The 21,280-nt window shown below is 51.7% G+C and overlaps 4 protein-coding genes across 4 annotated transcripts; 2 read left to right on the top strand and 2 right to left on the bottom strand.

The window, feature by feature from the left end:
- The first annotated feature begins 1,520 nt into the window (after positions 1-1,520).
- On the top strand, positions 1,521-3,479 carry LOC112894123 (pentatricopeptide repeat-containing protein At3g13160, mitochondrial-like). The gene is made up of 2 exons (XM_025961736.1): positions 1,521-2,132; positions 2,216-3,479. Exons 1-2 carry the CDS (start codon positions 1,569-1,571, stop codon positions 3,014-3,016), a joined length of 1,365 nt encoding a protein of 454 aa, XP_025817521.1. The 5' UTR covers positions 1,521-1,568; the 3' UTR covers positions 3,017-3,479.
- A 1,294-nt stretch (positions 3,480-4,773) lies between these two features.
- LOC112893869 (pentatricopeptide repeat-containing protein At3g13160, mitochondrial-like) lies at positions 4,774-6,569 on the top strand. Its single transcript, XM_025961387.1, has one exon. The coding sequence runs from the start codon at positions 4,844-4,846 to the stop codon at positions 6,218-6,220; it is 1,377 nt and encodes a 458-aa protein (XP_025817172.1). The 5' UTR covers positions 4,774-4,843; the 3' UTR covers positions 6,221-6,569.
- Positions 6,570-10,234: 3,665 nt separating this feature from the next.
- On the bottom strand, positions 10,235-12,556 carry LOC112894954. Its single transcript, XM_025962806.1, has 2 exons — positions 11,530-12,556; positions 10,235-10,990 (listed from the first exon to the last, which is right to left on the bottom strand). The coding sequence occupies exons 1-2, from the start codon at positions 12,350-12,352 to the stop codon at positions 10,332-10,334; spliced, it is 1,482 nt and encodes a 493-aa protein (XP_025818591.1). The 5' UTR covers positions 12,353-12,556; the 3' UTR covers positions 10,235-10,331.
- A 6,351-nt stretch (positions 12,557-18,907) lies between these two features.
- On the bottom strand, positions 18,908-19,991 carry LOC112895483 (uclacyanin 1-like). Its single transcript, XM_025963436.1, has 2 exons — positions 19,780-19,991; positions 18,908-19,649 (listed from the first exon to the last, which is right to left on the bottom strand). The coding sequence occupies exons 1-2, from the start codon at positions 19,967-19,969 to the stop codon at positions 19,039-19,041; spliced, it is 801 nt and encodes a 266-aa protein (XP_025819221.1). The 5' UTR covers positions 19,970-19,991; the 3' UTR covers positions 18,908-19,038.
- Between the last annotated feature and the right edge of the window lie 1,289 nt (positions 19,992-21,280).

Genomic DNA, 21,280 nt, shown 5'->3' with positions numbered 1-21,280 from the left:
ATCACCGCGTCGACCACGTCCCGAAACTTCCGCGACAACCGCCGCGTGTACGAGGTGGCGGTGTCCCGCCTCGCCTCCTACGGTCGCCGCGACGCCGTCGCGGCCCTTCTCGACTCGCAGAAGCCCTTCATTGAGGCCTCCGGGTGCAACTAGGCATCACTTGAGGTGATGGTTTGGCCAACCATCAAACGCGATTAATTTTTCCCATGCATGCATGCAGGTGTAGATAAATTGATGACAACAGCCACGTACAAGAGGAGTTTATACTAAAAAATCTATAAATCTTAAACCATGCATCTAAATAAAATTCCGATTGCACCATTATCTTTCTTATGATAAAATTTTAAAAACAAAACCATACTTGCCTATGTATTGCACGATATTTTGCAAAAAATATTTTTTTAATACACAATAATAAATTCCAGTTCCTGGGAACAAATACTTTAACAATACGAACAAATAGTTATTTTCTAAAAATAATAACGAACAAATAATAATGTACGAATAAAATATTATACATCGCGAACATTTGATTGTATAGGATAAATAATGAAAAACGAATATTACAAACAAATGAGTCAACATTGCGGAACAATTTAATCTACAAAGCGAATAAATATTTTGCGCTGCGAACAAATTAGTTGTACTCAGATAAATAGTTTTTCATAAAGACAAATATATCGTAAAAAATTATTTTTATAATATATACAGAGCTAAAAAAATTAGCATATAAAAAGTAAATCATTTCACATACCAATTTATGAATCTACAATACAAATAGTTAGTATAAATTGAGTATAATTAGCTCATAAATATGAAGAAATAGTTTTATACTATAGTCTATCATTCCGTATGGTGAATAGGTGGTTTGTATCAAATAATTCAATCACATATATATATATATATATAATAATATACAATCATAAAATGAATACAAATGATACAAACTGTGTAAAAAGGAGTGGAATAAGAAATTAAAGAATAAAAGTAAAATATTAGATAAAAATAATGAAAAAATCATATTAGAAAAATACATCAATTATTAGAACAAGAAAAACAAAGAAAGAAAATAGAGAATTAGATAAGAACAAACAAGAAGAGAAAGAAAACATATTGTATACTAGTGAAGAAATATTTACTGGAGCATTAGAAAAAAAGAAAAAGAAAATAGGAAGAAAATTAATAAGCAATAAAGGGAAAATAGAAAAAAGAGCAATGGAAAAGAGAACATAAGAAAGAGCAAAGGAAATGAAATATTAAAGAAAAAAGATATAAAATAGGAAAAAGTGTAGGTTTTCTGGAAAACATGGAAGGAAAAATGAAAATATTAAAGAAAAGTTCTAGTTTACTTGGAATAGAAAGGAATGTATCAATGAGTAAATATATATTAGAAAGGAGAACGAGAAAGGGAGGAAATAGAAAAGGAAAGAAAATAAAATAGAAAGGAAAAGGAACCCCCAGGTCGTGACGCGACGGCATTGGCGCATCGCAGAACACCCGCTTCCTCTTTCCGGCTCGTCTCGCCGCCGCCGCCAACCCCACCCACCGCACGTTTCGCCCCCATAGCCATGGCCTCCCACGCCGCCTACTCCCGCCCTCGCCTCCTCTTCAGCGCCTTCTCCTCAACCACTCCACGGGCTCAAGTACCCAAGTCTGCTCCCGAGCCCGCGCCCACGCCTGCACCGGGCCAGAATGCGGCAGATGGCGAGGCGGATGCGAAACCCCACGCCGGCCGCAACCGCCGGATGCGCATCGGCAAAATCCTGCGGATGATCTCCGAGGAGCGCCACCCAGACAAGCTGGTGTCCCAGTTCATCACCGCGTCGACCGCGTCCCCACGCTTCCGCGACAACCGCCGCGTGTACGAGGTGGCGGTGTCCCGCCTCGCCTCCTACGGTCGCCGCGACGCCGTCGCGGCCCTTCTCGACTCGCAGAAGCCCTTCATTGAGGCCTCCAGATCGGGCTTCGCCGCGCGGCTCGTCCGCCTCTACGGCCGCGCCTCCATGCCGTCCCACGCCGCTGCGACCTTCCTTGACCTTCCCCCAAAGCACAAGTCCGTCACGGCCTTCAACGCCCTCCTCGCCGCCTACATAGACTCAGGCGACTTCGACAAGCTCGTTGCGGCGTTCCCGGTGAGGTGATCCCGTCTTTACATCCTGCCTTTATCGGAAGCGTATAATCTTACAGCATGCTCATCATCGGCGATGCTGTGCAGGAACCCGGCCTCTCGGCCGCCCTCGATGTCATCCCGCTCATGGAGAAGTGCGGCCTTACCCCCGATGAGATATCTTTCAACAGTCTGCTTAATGGGTTTTACAACAATGGCCGCTTTAATGATGCCGAGAAAGTCTGGCAGATGATGAAGGAGAGGAATGTTGAGCCGAACACAAACAGCTATAACGCAAAGCTGCGGGGTCTGGTTGTCGAAGGGAGGATTGAGGATGCAGTCGCTGTAATTGAGATGATGCAGAAAGATGGGCCCAAACCTGATTCAGTGTCCTACAATGAGTTGATTCGAGGGTATTGCAAGGAAGGGAGGTTGGATGAGGCCAAGAAAGTATATGATGATCTGGTAAAGAATGTATGTGCTCCAAATAAGGGAACATTTGAAACTCTCGTGCCATGTTTTGTGGAAGCTGGAGAGCTTGATCTTGCTCTAAGTTGCTGCCATGAGATCTTTAGTAGGAAGTGCCGAGTGAAATGCTCATTGCTGCAGGGGGTGGTGACGGCATTGGTTGCTGCATCTAGAATCGAGGAGGCTACCAGGATTGTTAAGCTTGGGTGGAAGAACAACTATCCTCCGAGGGGTCTGAAGATGCCAGCACTTACTGAAAAAAACTATGATGTAGAAGCAGAAACTGACTGCGATGATTCAACACCGTATGAAGAGGGGAGTAAGGAGGAAAAGCAGTCTGACAATAGCCCTGTTCGTTTCAGCTGGCAGATTTTAAATGCTCGACTTTGGAAAATTCTGAAGTCAGGAGACTCCTGGAATCAAGAATCCAAAATCCATTAACCTTTAAAATCAGCTAGTAGCTGAAACAAACGGGACCAATGCTTGATGGCCTGATGAGGATATGCTTTCGTAGATTAGCCATGGATATGTTGAGGAGCTTCGGCAGGTTCTAATCTATCCATGTTCGGAAACGAAGCCGCACACATCTAAAGGCATGCTACGAATCGTGCGGCAGGATAGGCACTAGCCATGTGCGCACAAAGTCCATACTCTGCTTAGGTGGAAAAAACATCTATAATTTCTTACCGGATATTCACAGCAAATGCTTCGTGTTGCCTAGGATGTCTAGCATGAAAATTGAGAATTTGTCACATGGCATGGAAAGTGTTAATTATATTAAACTTAATGTTTTTTTGGTCTTTAACCATTCTTTAAGTTACTGTAATCTTTATGTTAATTGTATTCGAAGGAGTTCTATCGTGCATCTGAATCATAACGGCTGTTCATTGTTAGCAAATGTATGAATAATAATCTAAATTACCTATGTAGGTATTTAATCTGGTCTATGGTAATACAACTGTTCCCATTGACAAGCAAGTAAACATATAGTCCCGTGTTGACGACTTTGAGTTTGGTATGGTATATAAACATTTTCATATCTCATGAGAGGCTTGATTTTAATATATCGACCCAGATCAGCTTTAGTTTTTTAGTTACTAGGGTCATAGTGTGTCAAGCTAGAGGTTTATATTTTTCATCTCCACTGCAGAATTGATTCATTTATAGTCACGCACATTTTTTTCTTACTTTGATCAGATTATCTTGTTCCGTCAGATAACTTGCCATTAGAGCAATGAACTGACAAGTTATTACTGGATGGTGCACAAACTACCAATTTGTCACACTTCATATTGAGGTCTTAATTTTGCAAATACATGAACTCAGTTTTTTAGATGCAGCGGTGGATGGAAGACCCACAAGCTTTGTTCAAAGTCTACCCAAATCTCAGTTGGAAATGGAAGACGCACAAGACAGTTTGGTTGGATGATTCATGTTTGTGCATCGATGGACATAGGTCCGTCATGTTATAAGCTTTCCTGAAGGAAAATCTCACGGTGATACAGGCGCTGACTGCAAGAAAATGGATGCGTGCTCTACGGTAGGATTACTGTCGAAGTATGGACAGACCATCCATTTAAATCTCGCAGGAGATGCTATCCGAAGGCGGTTTACGGCAAATGGCCCATACACAGCATCATTTGCATAGCATGTCCATTTTCAGGTATCGTATCATGGTCTGAACCAGGAAGAATTTTGGAAGGCAAATGTGACTGAAAGTATGCTTAGTGCTCGGTGGGGAACAGCAACCATTCCCAATTTTCACTGCTCCCTTTGAGATTCAGCCAACAGATTTTCTCTCCCCTACTGTGAATTGGCAGAACACCTGGCTGAGCTTTTGCTACAGAAAAACTGATGGCGTGAAGTCGACCTCCACCAGATCAACGCCCGTCGGCCCGTGACATCTCGACGCTAGCCCCGTGGGTCCACCGCCTGCCCTTGTGGCAGGAGGCGTCGCCGAAGAGGCGGAGCCAGCGGAGCGGGACGAAGGCGTCCGCGGAGCAGAGGGAGCTTGGCAATGGCAAGGAGGCATCCGGTCCAAGTTGCGACAGGAAGGAAGGGCGCAGCTGCCAGTAATGGACCGGGAGGTCCAGCTGGGTTGAGCTGCTGGGCTCTAAATATTCCGTTACGGCCGAAATAGGCTGGGCTGTAAATATTCAGCACGGCCCACTTAAGCTGCGCAGCAAAACCCTCTCCATTCTCCTCTCGCAGACGCAGTCGTCGCGACGAAAACCCCACCCACGCCGCCGTCGCGTTGCCCCATTTGCCATGGCCTCCACCGCCGCCGCCTCCAGCGCGCGCCGCCTCTCCAGCATCTTCTCCTCGACCACACCACGCGCCCGTCCACCCAAGTCCGCGCCCGCGCCCGCCGCCGCGCCTGCCCCGAAAGCGGCCGCCGGCGAGGCGGAGGCGAAACCCAACAAGGGTCGCAACCTCGAGAACTCCATCGGCAAAATCGTGCGGACCGTCATCCAGCAGCGCGATCCGGACAAGCTGGTGTCCCAGTTCGTCGCAGCGTCGGCCGCGTCCCAGAGATTCCGCGACAAGCACCGCGTGTACGAGGTGGCCGTGGCCCGCCTCGCTTCCTTCGGCCGCCAAGACGCCGTCGCGGCCATCCTCGACTCGCAGAAGCCCTTCCTCGAGGCCTCCACCGAGGGATTCGCCACGCGCCTCGTCCGCCTCTACGGCCGCGCCTCCATGCCGTCCCACGCCGCCGCGACCTTCCTTGACCTTCCGCCAAAGCACAAATCCGTCATGACCTTCAACGCTCTCCTCGCCGCCTACGTCGACGCCGGCGACTTCGATGCGCTCGCCACCGCGTTCCAGCAGATCCCGGCCTCATACCCCACCATTGTCCCCAATGTACCCTCTTACAACATACTCATCAGCGCGCTGTGCCAGAAGCCAGACCTCTCGGCCGCCCTCGACGTCATCGCGCTCATGGACAAGTGCGGTCTTACACCCGATGAGATATCTTTCAACACTCTTCTTAATGGGTTTTACAACAATGGTTGCTGTGATGATACCGAGAAAGTCTGGGAGATGATGAAGGAGAGGAATGTTGAGCCGGGTACAAAGAGCTACAATGCAAAGCTGCGGGGTTTGGTTTCCAGAGGGAGTATTGAAGATGCAATTGGTTTGATTGAGAGGATGCAGAAGGATGGGCCGAAACCTGATACAGTCTCCTACAATGAACTTATTCGAGGGTATTGCAACGAAGGGAGGTTGGATGAGGCCAAGAAGGTATATGATGATCTGGTAAAGAATGAATGTGCACCAAATAGGGGCACATTTCATACCCTTGTGCCACGTCTTCTTGAGGCTGGGGAGCTTGATTCTGCTCTAAGATGCTGCGATGAGATCCTTAGTAGGAAGTGCAAAGTGCAATGTTCATTACTGCAGGGGGTAGTGACTGCATTGGTTGCTGCCTCAAGGGTGGAGGAGGCTAAAAGGATTGTTGAGCTTGGGAGGAAGAACTTCTATCCTCGAAAGGGTTTGAGGATGCCACCACGTACTAGAGAAAACATGGGTTTGAAGATGCCACCTACTGGAGAAGACATTGATGCAGAAGCCGAAACTGACTGGGAAGATTCTGCACCGGATGAAGAGGGGTGCGAGGAGAAAGATGTGTCTAAAAATGCTTGATGAGGATATTCCATAGTAGGTTAGGCATTGATGTGCTATGGTGATGCAAACATAAGTTGCACTACTGTTTTGCCTGGCCCGATACAGCAGAATTGCATGTACAATTGCTATCCTGTAGTACTTTAATAGGAAACGGTTTGTTGCTTCTCTGCTGTAAATTGATCAGTAAGAATACCTCTGCTCATTTTACATGACATTTACATCAAACCTTTCTTCCTAGAATTTCTAGCTTTGGCTTGTTTGTCACATGGCATCAAAATTGTTAGTAATATTTGTTTTAGTGCCCTTTTCTGTTGTAATCATTCTTGTGCAAGCTTTATATTTATTTGCATATATTGGTCTTTGATAATGCCACTGTTTGCTTTTGCAAGCAAATAAATATATAAGTTATAACTCCTGAGCTGTTAACTTGATTGGCTACGTCAAGTTTCAAATATGGAAATTCGTATCTTATGGAAGATTTATTGTCAGTCTAGATCACAGCCTCCGTTTTGTTTTGGAGATAGTGTGTCACGCTAGAAGTGGATATTTCTCCAGAGCAGTTTCGGCTTTGTAGTCATGTGTTTGCCTTTTGCCCACCTCATTGAATAGATCATCTTACTCGTCAGACAGTTTACCAGTAGAAAGTGAATTATGTAAAAAACAGGTATTACAGGATGATGAACTAACAGTTTGTCAAACATCACATTGCTACTTTCAAGTATATGGTAGAGGTTGCTACGGCAGAAGGTGTCTTCTTTGATTTAGAATACATGAACTGATGAACTTAGGAGTAGGTATTTAGCACTGGCAGGTTGACTGCAATGTACAATGGCTGGCTAAGCTTTGAGAATTGAGATGGTCTTTTCAGGACTGTTTCAAGAATTAAGATAGAATCAAGAATGAAGGCAAATGAGTCATTATCTCATGAACCGAAGGTCAAACGGATCAAAAGGGGAGGTCCCGAGATCACCAATGACAATGACAGGTTTTTCTTTTTCATTCTTCTTTTATTTTTGTTGCCAAATAACTTTTAAATTTATGCCAAATCTGGTGTTTAAATGCCAAAAAGAGACTACTTCGCTCTACATATCTACCAAAAGCCAAGAAAACAAAATGAAGCTATTCCATAATTCAAAGCATCAAGTTTCAAGATAATCGCCCTTCCCTGTTTACTAGTAAACACAGGGCAGAATCTGAAGGTATTCAAGATTAATTTCTAGATTAAAAGCTGGCTTAAAACTTGTCTCAATCAGTATTTCTGCTAGCAATGCTGACCGTTTGTGTGTTGTTGGTGGTTAGGTTTGTTATCATATATCTGACAATTACTTTGGGTACTTCTGCGTCCATGCCAGCACTGAAGATATATTTGTGTCATATCCAGAGTCTGGACTAATCTGGTGTCTTTTGCTTTATCTATAGGCGGCGCAAAAACCTCTTAAATATATTCAGAGTTCAGACTGTTCATGGGAAGTCATTGGAAACTATGAGAACATCTCAACAATTTTGTGATACAAGCCTTCAGGTGAGCTCCCTGATCTATCCTGTCCAAAGCCTGTGTTCTAACTACTATTATCTCATCCTGGGTAGTGTTTGTCATCTTGGATTGCCTGACAGCCTTTGTCTATTTTACTTTGCACTGTTTTCTCTCTGCCATCTTAATATCCATTCAGCTCTACAAACTCCGTTATTTTGCTTTTGAATCTTCCCTGTTGCATATGCAAGAGTTCTTATCTAACTTATGGCCTGCTGTATTTAAACGGATTCATCTATAGCTCGTAAGTTAATGTGTCTAGATAAAGAACTTAACTGGAGATTCAGAGTGTGTTTGGATTCAAGTGCTAATACCTAAAAGTGCTAAACTTTAGTACTAGTTAGTGCATCCAAACAGGAATGCTAATGGGGTGAGCTAAACTTTAGCCAAGACTCAAAAACTTTAGCCAATCCAAACAGGCCCTCAGTCACTCCTCTTTGCTATGGTTGTGGGTATGGCAAAAGACAGGCGCAGAGAAACTGAAAAGGTCCGTTTCGATAGAGTGGGCTTGCATTAAAACTGTAAGGATTCAGTTCATGTTTCCGGAGCAATTCCCATAATCGTAAGGTCTAAGCTGTTAGAACTACTAATTCAGTAGTGTGGTAACGGCACTGAGCCTAAGCTCTGCTGAAACCCACCAGACAATTGAGCACCAGGCAACCTGGCTGCTACATGACGCAACAAAACGCCCTGCTTACCAAGTCCCTGGTATTCTCCATTTGCCTTCACGGCATCGGGTGTAATCAGCCGAAGCATCCGTCAGTCAACAAGCAGTTAGGCAGGCATATACTAGATGTGACTGAACAAAAACAAAGATGGCTAGCTATACTAAAACCCAGCTGGAGTAGGCTAGTAGGAGAACAGAATGCTCCAAACTTGCAAAAACGTTGTCAATCGCAAGTAGACCTGGCAGGTGGAGACTTTCGGGGCATCGCGATTAGCGCGCGCGCTGCGCGGAGAGACATGGAATGGAAGCCAGGATTTGATTTGAACGCGGGATCTGAACACGGAATTGTAGGCGCGCGTGTACGTGCGGTCAAATGCGTGCGAGTGCCGGGGGGGTCGCGGTCAATGGAGGCGGAGATTAATGCTGGCTGCGCTGGTACCCTGTCCGGGACACCCGATAGAAAACTCAGGTATTAACTCCGGCGCTTAGCACTAGGAGGTGTATTAATACGGCGTCCGGTCAGACAGGTCCGTCGTTTGATGAGCCGGTAAAACTACTCGAATTTTTTATACCAGACCCCGTGACGCAAAGGCGGGTTCCTGGTAGCGTTCACGGCCATCATCCCGGCGGCAGGGTGCTCCGAGGCTATCTCCAACCGTCGTTCTCTATTTCCTTCTCTATATTCTTCATTTACAGAATTCTCTATAAGATTCTCTCCTCTATATCTCATTTCTCTCCAACAACGTTCTCTAAATCTCGTTCTCTATACATTAAACCCTATATTAGAAACGTATTTTGTTCCAAATTTTTATTTGTACGTATTTATCATACCTCAAATGCTATGGACATATTTTATTTTTATTTAATTCAGTGTTTAAAATATAAAGAAAAAATAGAGAAGAGGAGAGAGAATCTCTATATATAGAGGAAACCTGTAGCCTTCTATTTTTAGAGGACCATTTAGAGAACGCTACTGGAGCAATAGAGAATGGAATCTTCTTCTATATATAGGGTATAAAACGGCTTAGAAGATACCGTTGGAGACAGCCTGAGGTCTGGAGGGTGATGGCAGCAGAGAACAGACAACCGGGGACCGAGCTGGGGGCGCTGTGGCAAGCTCAGCAGAGCAGCCGTGGCAAGCTCTAGGCTGGCGGTTTGAGCGGGGCGACGGGTTGAACCATTCGCGAATGGCGCCCGTCGTGGGAAAACGCGACGGCGGCCAGGCCCATCCAGGAAGCCGGCGCGGCACCGGCGTCGCCGGGATCCGCCACTGTTGCCGCATACGCCGAGATAAAAAAGCGCATTGAATGTCCGGTTCAGGCGGCCGGTAGCCATCGATGTGACAACGACATGGCGTCGCTGCCCGGTGGGCGCAGGGTCAGGGAGGAGTACCATACCAGCGCCAACAGCTTTCGCTGGCTTGGCGACTGCCACGATAAGATTTGTTCCCTGCTACCCCTGCTACACGAGGGTTGAATTGAACGCAAGCCTTGAAGCCCAGCCAGGACAAAATTTGAAAAGAAAAGGTTGGTGGTGACGCTAGCCAGCGGCCATTCAAGAGGTCAGCGGTTGCTGCTACAAATGTTCAAACGCGAAACTGGAACCTAGGCTATTCAGAGACGAACAGGGCAGCCGCGGGTGCTTGGCTGCTTACTTAGCTGCTCTGAAGACGATGGTGAATGGGACGCCCATGAGCACATGAAGGCTGGCATGCACGCCCTACACTGAAACATGGACAACCACGTCCGATCCGATCGATAGCGACGCTGTGTTTATAGCTGAAACAAACGGCAACGAAGTGGCAATCGAGACGCACGACAAAGAGCCAAAGATATAAAAAGAAGAAGAAAAAAGAATGGTTAATTGCTACAGTAGTAGTAGTAGTAACAACGAGGCGGTGTGTCACAGCTCTCGATCTCGCTAGGGCTAGCCTACGGTTTGCAGATGACCACGAAGCACGGGAGCAGCGCCCTCGGGTTCAGCAGGTACAGCTCCTCGATGTTGGAGTAGGGCCCGACCTTGCCGGCGAGCGAGTCGAAGCCCGTCTGCCCCGCGAACTCCCTGAGGTTCTCCAGCGGCTTGTGCACCCGCCCCGCGATGACCCGGCACACCAGCAGCGCCTTGCGCGCCGCGGCGGGTTCCCCGTCGTCGCCGGCGGGGGGCGCCTCGATGGACTCGAACGCGCGGCCGCTGGTGGACGTGGTGAACACGCCCACGCCGGCCTTGCCTTCCTTCCGGGCGGAGAAGCCGTGCCGGATGATGCGGCACACGGCGCACCTGTCGGAGGCGCAGAGGCTGCTGCTGCCCGAGGAGCCGCCGCCGGCGCCGAGCGCGCACGAGAGCGTGGCACCGTGGAAGCGCAGCAGCTCGTTGCCGTCGGCGAGGCAGCGCGGGTGCTTCTTGGGCAGCTTGCTGGCCTTGAGCTTCACGGCCTCGCGGTACTCCTCGAAGCGGGACAGCGTCCGCTGCGTGTTGTGCACCTTGAACACCCGCTCGATCCGCACGCAGCTGCTCTCCGATTTGAGCAGGCTCGTCCGGCAGATGATCTCCACGATCTTACGCGACGAGTCCCCTTCCACCAGCTCCGTCACTGCACGCGTATCCAAAGTGGCCGGGTCAGATAGGGAAATGCAATTCCACATTGCACATTCGCACACTACCTGGTGACGAGGTTGAAGATGCATGAACAAGAAAAACAGATGAAAATGTTCTGGAAATTTAAGCTTCTGGTTACTGCTTTGCAATTAAGAATCCTATGAATGGCTCACGTACATCTTAATGGAGAAAAACTGAAAAAGCATGGAGTAACTGAGCCGCATGCTACGGAACGTAAAATCCAGCAGAATCTGATGCTACAGGCTCGCAGTTGCAAGCGTGGATTCGCAAAAAGGAGCAAAAAAAAAGGGCAGTTGTCTGGATGAACATGAGCACGGCGGTGAAGCCCGGACTCTGTACCAGGTAGTTGCAAACTTTTCGGCTAAAGACGCGGTCGGCACTAACTAAAGTGCCACCATCCACCGCCCGGACGGCGTGCGGATCCACGGGGGACTGTGTGTACCACCACCGAAAGCTCATCCGTACGGCGGGAGATGCAAATGCCGGTGCAGATGCCAGCGGCGGCGGCCTCACCTGCATGCTTGGAGAGGTGGTGCGCCTCCAGCGCCTCCCACTTGCCGAACTGCTCGCCGCACCGGTGGCAGCTCAACCCGCCGGAGCCCTTGCTGGCGCCGGCCTTGGCGTTCTCCTCGCAGGACGCGCGGTGGCCGGCCGCCACGGAGCCGTTCCGCTCCAGCAGCACGTTCGGCGACCTCGGCGGCGTGCAGCGCACGCTGCCGGCCCGCATGGAGCCGCTGTAGGGCAGGCCGTGGCCAGCCCACGCGGGGCCGGGGGTGCCCGGGCGGAGCGTGCCGACGAACGACGACACGACGCCGCCCACGCCGTCGGCCCCCCCGTCGGCGTCGTGCGCGGCGGTCCCGACGGCGCCGAGCCCCCCGCAGCCACCGAAGCCGGTGATCTTGAGCTCGCAGCGGGAGTTGGTGCTGAGCACGACCTCGTGCGCGATGGGGTTGAGGAACTCGCTGCTGCCGATGGACCGCGGGCTGCAGCTGGGCGGCTGCCCCGGGTGGCGCTTGCTCCCGTGGATGACGTCCCGCAGGTTGGCGATGGAGCGGGAGCACCCCGACCGCGGGGCGGCGCGCTTGGTGACGATCGACGACAGGTGCCCGGCGCCCGCGGCGGGGCCGGCGGCCTTGGCCCGCGGCACGTGGACCTCCGACGGCTCCGAGCGGCAGTGCAGCGACCGCTTGAGCGCGAACCACACCGTCGGCGGCGGTGGCCCCTTCCCCGGCGCCGCCGCGGCCTTCTCCTCCTCCGGAGCCCGCGCGACGCAACCTCCGGGGCCGGCGGCGGCAGCGGCAGCAGCGGCGCTCCCGCGCCTCCTCCTCTCGCCCATCGCGTCCGGGTGGCGCTTGCTCGGTCGGTCACTGCATTACCTGCGGCAGGGCGGCGGCATCCGAGTCCGACGCGAGGGAGCGAGGCTGGCGGAGGCAATTAAATCCTCCTCCCTGTGGGAGTGTGGGGCTGGGCGGGCGGCAGTAAAGACGCACCACCAAACCAAACCTGCTCGTGCTCGTCGCTCTGCGATGCGCTGCTGCCTGCTGGGCTGGTGCCTGGCGTGTTGCCCGCCGGGCCGAGCTCGGCTCACAGCTTGACAGCGAGGCTAGTTCCCGGAGCCAAAGCCAGCCGTACAAAAACGAAGCCAAGCGAAACGAAACGGGTGCCGCGAGGGACGGCCGGGACGGGGACCAGGCCGACACGTAAGAACAAATCCGGGTGAGGGACCGCGCGGTGGGGCTGGCCATCCCGTTGGGGGGCGCTCAGGACAAGGGACCCCCGGCGGCGGCCGTGGTTGCGAGCACATCACTGGCGACTGGTAACCGAACGAGATCGCCGAGGGCCGAGGCCGTGATCCGTGGCGGGTACGGGGCACGGCTGGACGGAGACTGGTGTGCCTGCGTGTCTGTCCGTGCGTATGCTCGATTTGGTGGAGCTCGGCGACGTAGCCAATCGAGCTGGTGGGCGGCGGCGGCGGCGGCCCTGGGCTTGGGAAAGCCGCCGGTGTTTTTTATCCGGTTACGGATGCTTGGCTGCTCCGAGCTCTCCCATCCCAGGACCCTGTTTCTTCATGGTTCGCCTTGCATAGCTACATGTCTGCCGTCTGATGGGAAAAATCTGCGGGCGGATGCTGCTGTCAATTTGTCCTGGAGCAGTACAGTGTACAATTAGCACTATCATTTGCCACGATTACAGTGCTGGCGCTGAAATAGTGCAATCAGCACTCAGCAGCACAGAAAAAGGCATACCGCGGGGGTTAAGGCCTCTCCTAATCAAGGCCCAAACGGCCGTCGCGCGCTGCTGGAACGCGTCCATAAATGCGCTTTCCCTGATTCGCCCCCGCCGCCGCCTAGGTTCGCTGAACAAAAATCCACCACATAGCACGGCCTGCGCTCCGTCACCGCGTGAGCTCCTGCGATTCTGCTACAAGCAAGGGCTGCCGATGTTCAGTCGTTCAATACTCCAGCCTACACGGTGAATGTAGCACGGCTGCTGCAATCGCGATATGTATATATATTAAAACTCTTGGCCACTGGTGAGTGCGAGACACACTACTATGAAAAGAGTCTAAAGGCACATGTAAAAATATATCTTTATAAGCGGGTGCGGTACCCTATCTCTGCTTCTAGAAATAGCTGCTTGCAGGGGCGGATAATGCATCCATCTTGAAAACGTATTTTTACGGACGGATCATACCCTCACCCGTCCATAGAAATTCATTTTCACAGGCGGGTGAGCCCATTACCCACCCCTGGAAATGCTATTTGCAGGAGAAGGCTAGAGCATGATCTACACTGTAAATGGATTTTCAGGAGTGAGTTAAGGCATGACCCGCCCCTGAGAATATTATGTCCGCCAAAAAAATTCACGTATTTGAATGTTAATTTTTTGGATCTGATTTGAATTTAAATACTTGATCAATCTAAAAAAATCACATATATATAAATGGTATACATATACAAGCACATCAAACTAAAGGGGCTAAAAAACTTGGAAAAAGAAACATCTAAATATTTAAAGTGCATGCGCCAAATCTTTAGTTAAGTAGATACATATTACATATTACAATTAAGTTCGTTCGTACATATAATACCATCTAGTACAAACAAATTCTGCCTTCTAACTACGACATGCCGAACCACCTTGAGCACCATCTTCATTGCATGATCAACTGCCGCAACGTCCCAACTCCTCGCGTCTCGCCTTGCATTGGGCCAGCAGAGCTTTATCTTTCGCAAAGACGTATATGGCACATGCCCTTCATTTCTACGAGCCGCACGCATCCCCTCTAGTTTGCGACTCGCAGCCCGAATATGTTCCCGAACACTAATGCTTCGAAGCCCTGCACGATCCACCGCTCTAATGACAAGAGCGCCATGCCCCGCACGCGCCATCCATTTGCGAACTCTTAGACGGCGAGGGGCCCGACTCTCCAATGCTCGGGGCCAAATCATTGCTTTAAATAGATAACAACAAAATTAATATATGAAAGTTAATACTCATGTCTTCATTCATATATGAAAGTTAATGAATAACAATAAGATTAATATATGGAAATTATATTCATGTATTCACCTGAATATGAAAGTTAATAGACAGACCTCGTACTTTCTTATAAAAAGAGGTCTGCAATATCCACATTATCACTCTCTCTATATGTCTCTTTATGTATGTGTCTATGTATTTGTCTCTCGCGAAAGAGAGAGAAAGAATGAGGACATCACAAACTCCTTCCAATAATCGAATCGAGGACTACTATAGCATTCTAAGAATTATTCATCTTTTTCATAGCATATCTATCTATCTATTCATCCATAGGGTATAAGGAGGAGGACTAACCTTGGTGGACTAACCTCGAGGCTTTGCGGCACACCAGCAGCTAGTCACCGGCGAGGCCAAAGCACGGGCCTTGGTCGTGCCTGGCTCGGGTCCACGCTCACGCGCGGCATCCTGGTTGCATAGGGCCGCCGCGTGACCGGTTGGTGCTCGCGGGGCACCGGTACCCCCAGCCCGCGGCAATGGCTTAGCGACGAGGTAGGCGATGGTGGCTGCAAAAAGGCGTCGGCAGTGAGGGGCCCCGCAAACAAGAGCGGCGCGAAGGTCGGGCACAAAGGGGCAAAAGGAGGCCTAGAGTTTCCTACGGACGCATCATCGGTAGAAGGCAGCAGCAGGAGGGAGATAGGAAGCGGCGGCGAGAGCTTACCGACCGGATCGAGGAAGGGTGGGGCGAGACAGCGGTGTCAAGTGTGGCGGCACAGTAGTGGTCGATGTCGTGCAGGATGGGTAGCTATGGCGGTGGAGTCGTTCCGGCGTAGGCGTGTAGAGGCTCCTCCGACGGCGGTGGCAGCTCGTCCTCTCCTCTTCCGCTTCTCCCCCCTTCCTTATCCTCAGTGGTGGCCGTGGCGGTAGATCCCCGAACGGTGCTAGGGTTCGCGAAGGGGGCTCGGTGGGGATTTGTAGGCGCCGCGCGGGGGCTTGGGTGCATTTCTAAGGGCGGGTGAGAGCATCACCCGCCCCTACAAATTGATTTTCAGGGGCGGATTATGACCCCACCCGCTCTAAAAAATGGATTTCACAAAATTTGTTTAACTCATAAGATATAGCAAATCATATAAAAAAATTTGAAACTCGTACCCTAATTCTATTATCACTTATAGAAAAAATATGATAAACATTTTTCAATATATATAATGATGAAGAGTGTGGAAACAAACTACCATACTAGTATCTTATACACCTCAAGTCATATCTTTGAGATTTCTACACTCTTAATCATTATATATAGTGAAATATACTGAAATATGCTTAGCATATTTTTCTCTTGTTCTATAGGTAACAATTATCTTAGGATACAAGTTTCACCTATTTTACGTGCTTTGCTATATTTTACGAGTTAAATGAGTTTTTGAAATAAAGTTTAAAATTATTTGTAGGGTCGGGTGGAGCGTCACCCTCCCCTAAAAATGATCCTATTTTCAGGGGCAGGTGACGTCCCCACCCGCTCCTAAAAAATTTATTTCCAGGGGCCATCATCCGCTCATGAAAATAAATATCATTTTTAGAGGCGGATGACGACAGATGATAACTTCATCTGCCTCTGAAAGGATGTTTTCTACGATGGCTCAATTGCTACGGTAATCCCGCTCTTCGTATAGGTGGAAAAAAGAAAAATAAAACGTTCCTATAAAAATCATTTTTAAAGTGACATACGCGTACGGACACGGGCCGTGACAAAACATAGGCACGGAAAGTGCTACCGGTGTACCACCATGTATACTGCTCGTCTGAAAAGTCAGCAGCGTGGTGCGAAGGGAACCGGTGAGATCAGGAGGAGGAAGCCGTGAGGGGGGCATGGATTTCTGTGGCACCAGTGGTGGTGGTAGTATCAGCGTAGCAGGATACGTACACACGCCGTAGCTACAACAATACTATGGTATGGTCCTGCAAGGGCAGGGACGCATCATTGTGTTGGCGGTAACGACAAGCGCTGCAGGTGCTCGCTTTTGCTATCCTCCGTGCCCAACTGTTTGTCTTAACTCGCCGTGCAGCCTCGTACTACGGGTATCGGATCGGACGGCGATTCACAAGCCACCGGACGGACTTAGAGCAGCTCCAGTGTGGAGTTTTTAGGGTGCCGAGAAGAGATTGCACCATGACTAAACATTGGAGTGACATTTGCATGAGGTGGAACGTGAAAATATTGCTAACATTGGAGCAGTTTTTCTAAACTAGCACTCTCTATATATGGATCCCATGTTACTATGTTAGCACAACACAGGGTGCAATACACTGGAGTTGCCCTAGGCGCCTCTCCATCCACCTACCGCTGGATTTGCTGGAACGACACGATCACACGAGCAGCGCAACCGGTGAACCCGAACGCATACCTCACCGTCGTCAATGTGGCAGCTCGCCGCTAACCGTTCTCTCAACTGGGGCGGGCTCGGATTTTGTTTTTCTTTTTCAGGACAAGGAAAGGAAAGGTGGCCGGATGTTAGCCAGGCAGGCCATTTACGCCGGGTTCAATGTGCTCTGCTTTCCATGCCTGACGCTGGTACTGCGCTGCGCTGCAGACACTTGGCACTGTTTGCAGGTTAATCATTCGTGCAAGAACCACCGGAGTGCCAGCATAGTAGTCTCCAGCTACTGTACGTGGAGTAGTAAAACGCAAGCGACACCAGATTGCGAGTGAATGAATTGAAGCCCACGCGCACGGAACCGAACCCTTCATTGGAAAGTAGAAACCGTGCTCGCTGAAGCAGCGCTGCGCCAGGAAGGAAGAGAGCCGATCGCCGCATGGCGGAATTATTCAGAGTTTCCAGGCACTCCTCGCCAGGTTTGGGCTAGTCCATGGCAAGGCCCCGACCCATCAATCCATCATAGCAGTTCTAGAGCCTAATCCGTCATCATTTGATGGTGTGGTAGCAGCTGGAGACAAACTCGCTGAAATTGGCCGGCGCTCGGAAAAGTCGAAATCTCCTGAATCAGTGCTTAAAAGCTGTTCCGTTTTTAAGGGACAGTGGATGCGGCATCATTGTACACAGCTGAAAAAAGGGTTTTGGAGCCGTGGAACGAAAATGCCACGGCGCCACGGTCAAAGGTCGCCGTCGATGATAAGTACCAGTGGTTAGGACTAATCGACCACCTAATGATGTAATTCTCGCTGACAACAAAGTGATAAACCCTGTCTGCTCGGAGTTGGGAACTGTACGGTACCGATACCGGCCATGTGACGTGACGCGGCATTCGAGACGCTCGCCGGGCCAGCTTTTGCCGCACAATGATGCATGCGCGTACGGCTTTCAGGTGGAGTACGTAGAAGCAACTGGTAGAATTGTTTTTTCTTCAGAAAATAACAAAAAAAACAATTGTTGCCTGTTCTGTTCTGGCGTAAATTGCCGCGCGACTTTTTCAGATTTTCGAAACGCGGTGACACCTCCTCGCATGACTACTGTACATGTACCTGCATTTTTCCTGCCGCGATCCGCAAGAGTCTGCTGCCGCAACTGTACGCCAGCCATGATAGGTTGCAGCATTGGGCAGCCGGGGCAGGCAGGGGTGCTAGGGGCAAAGGGCCAAGGCTCCAAGGCTACCGCTGTTCGTCGGCAGCGGTGCGCCGGTCCCGTCACGAGGATGTCGTTAGTTCCGGCGGTTGCAGGATGGCTGGACGTAGCGTCGCTCCACTCCTTCAGCCATCCGCATGTGTCGACCTGAATCTCTGATGCAACCGTCGAAGTCGCATGCGGTGCGGCTCCGTTGTCTCGGGCTCGTCCCAGCCGAACATATTCCTACAGAGCTGGGGTCCAGCCCAAATCCAATCTAGTTCCGACCTTAAATTTTCTGGGGGCCTTTTAGACTTGGGCCGCTGCGTAGCCCATAAAGATTGGGAGCCACCCCACCTGCCCGCAGGCCCGCCGTCACGACTCATCGCTATCACACACAACCTCCACCGCCAACCGGACAAGAGAAGGCCGAGAGGGTGTACGTCGTGGACGGCGCGGCGGCGACCTCGTCAGGGCGCCGAGGAAGCCCACGAACCGCTCCAAGCCCACCGGCGGTGACCCGTACAGGAAGCTCGACAGGGCCAAGGCCCACAAAGGGCGGTACAAGTTCAAGCACGACGAGATCAAGAACGTGCCGCCGCGACCTCCGCCTCCAGGGAGACGATGGTGATGACGTCGCCGATTACGAGCGATTCCGGCGGCGTATGCAGTAGGGAGTGGTCTCGGCGGCGTAGTTTCTGTTTCTCCCGTAGCACTGTAAAGAATCGAAGACGGCGTACATGACTCCAGTTGTTTCATCACATGGAAACCAGAGTCTTTGGCCGTTTATAGTGACAGTAATTAAGGAGATACTAATCTCATTCAGCAAAGACTTCAGAACACACCAAAGATACGGCTATTCCCAACTCTTTACGCATATCACACATCATCATAATCTAATAACAACACCACAGAAATTAAGCAAATGAAACGTGCGCGTGACGTGATGGTCTCGTCGAAATCTCGAAGACCTCCGGTTCGTTCACAGGGCTAGAAGCATGAACCCGACGAGAGCGGCCAGCGCCGCGGCAGCCTCTCCCCGCGCAGCTCGCGGCACGGCAGGCCCGCCCGACGACGTTGCCGGCGGTGGCGGAGTCGAGGACATCGGGGCCACCTCCGCGAACGGGAAAAGAGATTCCACGGCCTGCACCGTGGGGGGCCGCGCCGGCGCAACCAGGGTTCCAGGCGCGCAGTACGCCCTCTTCTTCTTGTGCTGCTTCTTGTGCCCCGCGTGCCTCGGCGGTGCGTCCGCGGGCGCCGGCGCTGGAGCCCACGGCATGGGGGCCGGTGACAGCGCCGTTGGCGCCAGTGCAGGCCGCCTCTTCGCGTCGCGCGCCGCTGGCGGCGGCGGTGGCGGCAGCGGCGGGGAGCTGGGCGTGGTGGGTGCGGGGCGGTGTGCGACTTCAATCTCCATCTTCATGCCGCCCAGGCAGTGCCCCGGCGCGCCGCAGATGAAGTAGCGCGTGCCCGGCATGGTGAGCACTACGGTGGTGCTGCCGCTGTTGTCGAAGGAGATCGGGTTGGTCGTCGTGCACGCCTCGAAGGCGTCCTTGGTCACCTCGAGGACGTTGTGGTACGAGCTGTACTTGAAGGCTGCATGCATTGCACGGTGTTGCATGTGCATAAGAAAGAACATGATGATAACAATTTTAAGGAACGATCGAGCTATGCTACTATGCTAGGCATGCGATGCCCAATCGCCAAGATGCCAGCTGCGGCTTACTCAGGGTGTCTCCTGGAGCGAACGTTTGGGCCGCAGCCCAGGACTTGTAGTCGGTCCTCCCGTCCCACCCACCGCCCGGGTTGCCGACGACGTAATCCGCGGCCGTCACGGCGTGGATCAGCGACAACGCCACCGCGACGTACGCCAGCAGTGCCTTCGTCGTGCCTTCCATGCTCACGGCAGGAGCCATGAGATCTGTGGAGTGTGTCTGAGGTTGGCGCAACAAGTAACAACGGTGTGCAGTCTCTGGTCCTCCATATATACACAGACGGATCGCTGCTGCTGCGACAGTCAGGCACCCTACATGCATGCGCAGGGCACAAACCCTGCAGTGGAATTTCGTTGCTACAGGTCCTGGTACACGGAAACAGCCAAGGAGTTGGTAGGCAGAACACGCTTGGGGGAGAGTGTAGATCGACCTTTGGAACAGGTAAGTTTGCTGTACATTCGCCCGTTTCCTGCAATGGTAAGTTTCTATGTGAACCTTTTGAGATCGATCGAGGCCATGTGCAGGTCTGTCCACGCGAAGGGTACATTCCCTGGGCACGCATGCCGAACTGCGCAAGGCGCGAGACCGCTCCCTGACAAACGTATCCGGCCGCCAGGAACGCCTGCAGCAGCAGACAGCCCCGCGCACCGGCGATCCCACCGCAGAAATTCCCATCACGTAACGTGCCTGGCGGCGCGAACACAAGTCAGGGCTCGGCGCCTCGGCCCCGCCGGCAAACATGGCCCCGCGCATGCACCGGCCGCGCGGCGCATTGCGGTTGTCCGGCCGCGCGGCGTCTTTTGCTGCCCGTCGCGCCGCTGTCCGGGCACGCTCCCGTGTTCCGGCGCGGGCGCACCATGGCGCCAAGCGCTCAAGGGCCGAGGCGAGAGACATTCCGTTCCCACAGGGACGTGGAATCTGCCGGCGCGGGATACGGCCGGGCGGACCCGTCCGAGGGCGTAGGGACTGCGGCGAGGAGAGCGCTCGGCCGCGGGCCGCCCTGCAGGCTGCAGCGCATGTGCGACAGTGCGAGCGCGGGCGCACCGGCCGGGGAGCAAGCTCCCGTGCGGTGCGATGCGCGGCGCTAGCACGGGGGAGATGGTGCCAAATGGGCACTGGGTGCCGGCTTGCCGCTGATCCCAAGCGCACCCCAAAAGCGACCGGGGAACACAGCAAAGTTGGGCTCGCTTTTTGGCAAAAGCTGATCGGAGGAGGGCACGCGCATGACGCGCGCCCCATGCGGGACAACGCACGGCGGCCCCGGCGCCCACCCGTGCGCGGATCCAGCACGGCGGAGGTGCCGCCAGGCCACCACTCTCCTCCAGCCTAGTTGTTCTTCGGCATGAGTTGCCGGCGCCTGCTGCTGGAAGCAGTTTCTACGCCGGCCCAGCCAAGAGCCAACAGCCCATCAGACTCGTTTCTTAACATTCTGACGAAACCAAACAGTATTTTCTTTATCTCATCTGAAATTTACCAAAAAGCGGCTAAGCGTCGGATGTAAAGAACAGAAAA

Source organism: Panicum hallii, chromosome 5, assembly GCF_002211085.1.
Source record: "Panicum hallii strain FIL2 chromosome 5, PHallii_v3.1, whole genome shotgun sequence".
In the NCBI taxonomy this organism is placed as follows: Eukaryota; Viridiplantae; Streptophyta; class Magnoliopsida; order Poales; family Poaceae; genus Panicum; species Panicum hallii.
Note: the sequence above shows the minus strand (reverse complement) of the source record. Positions and strands in the feature narration are given on the sequence as shown.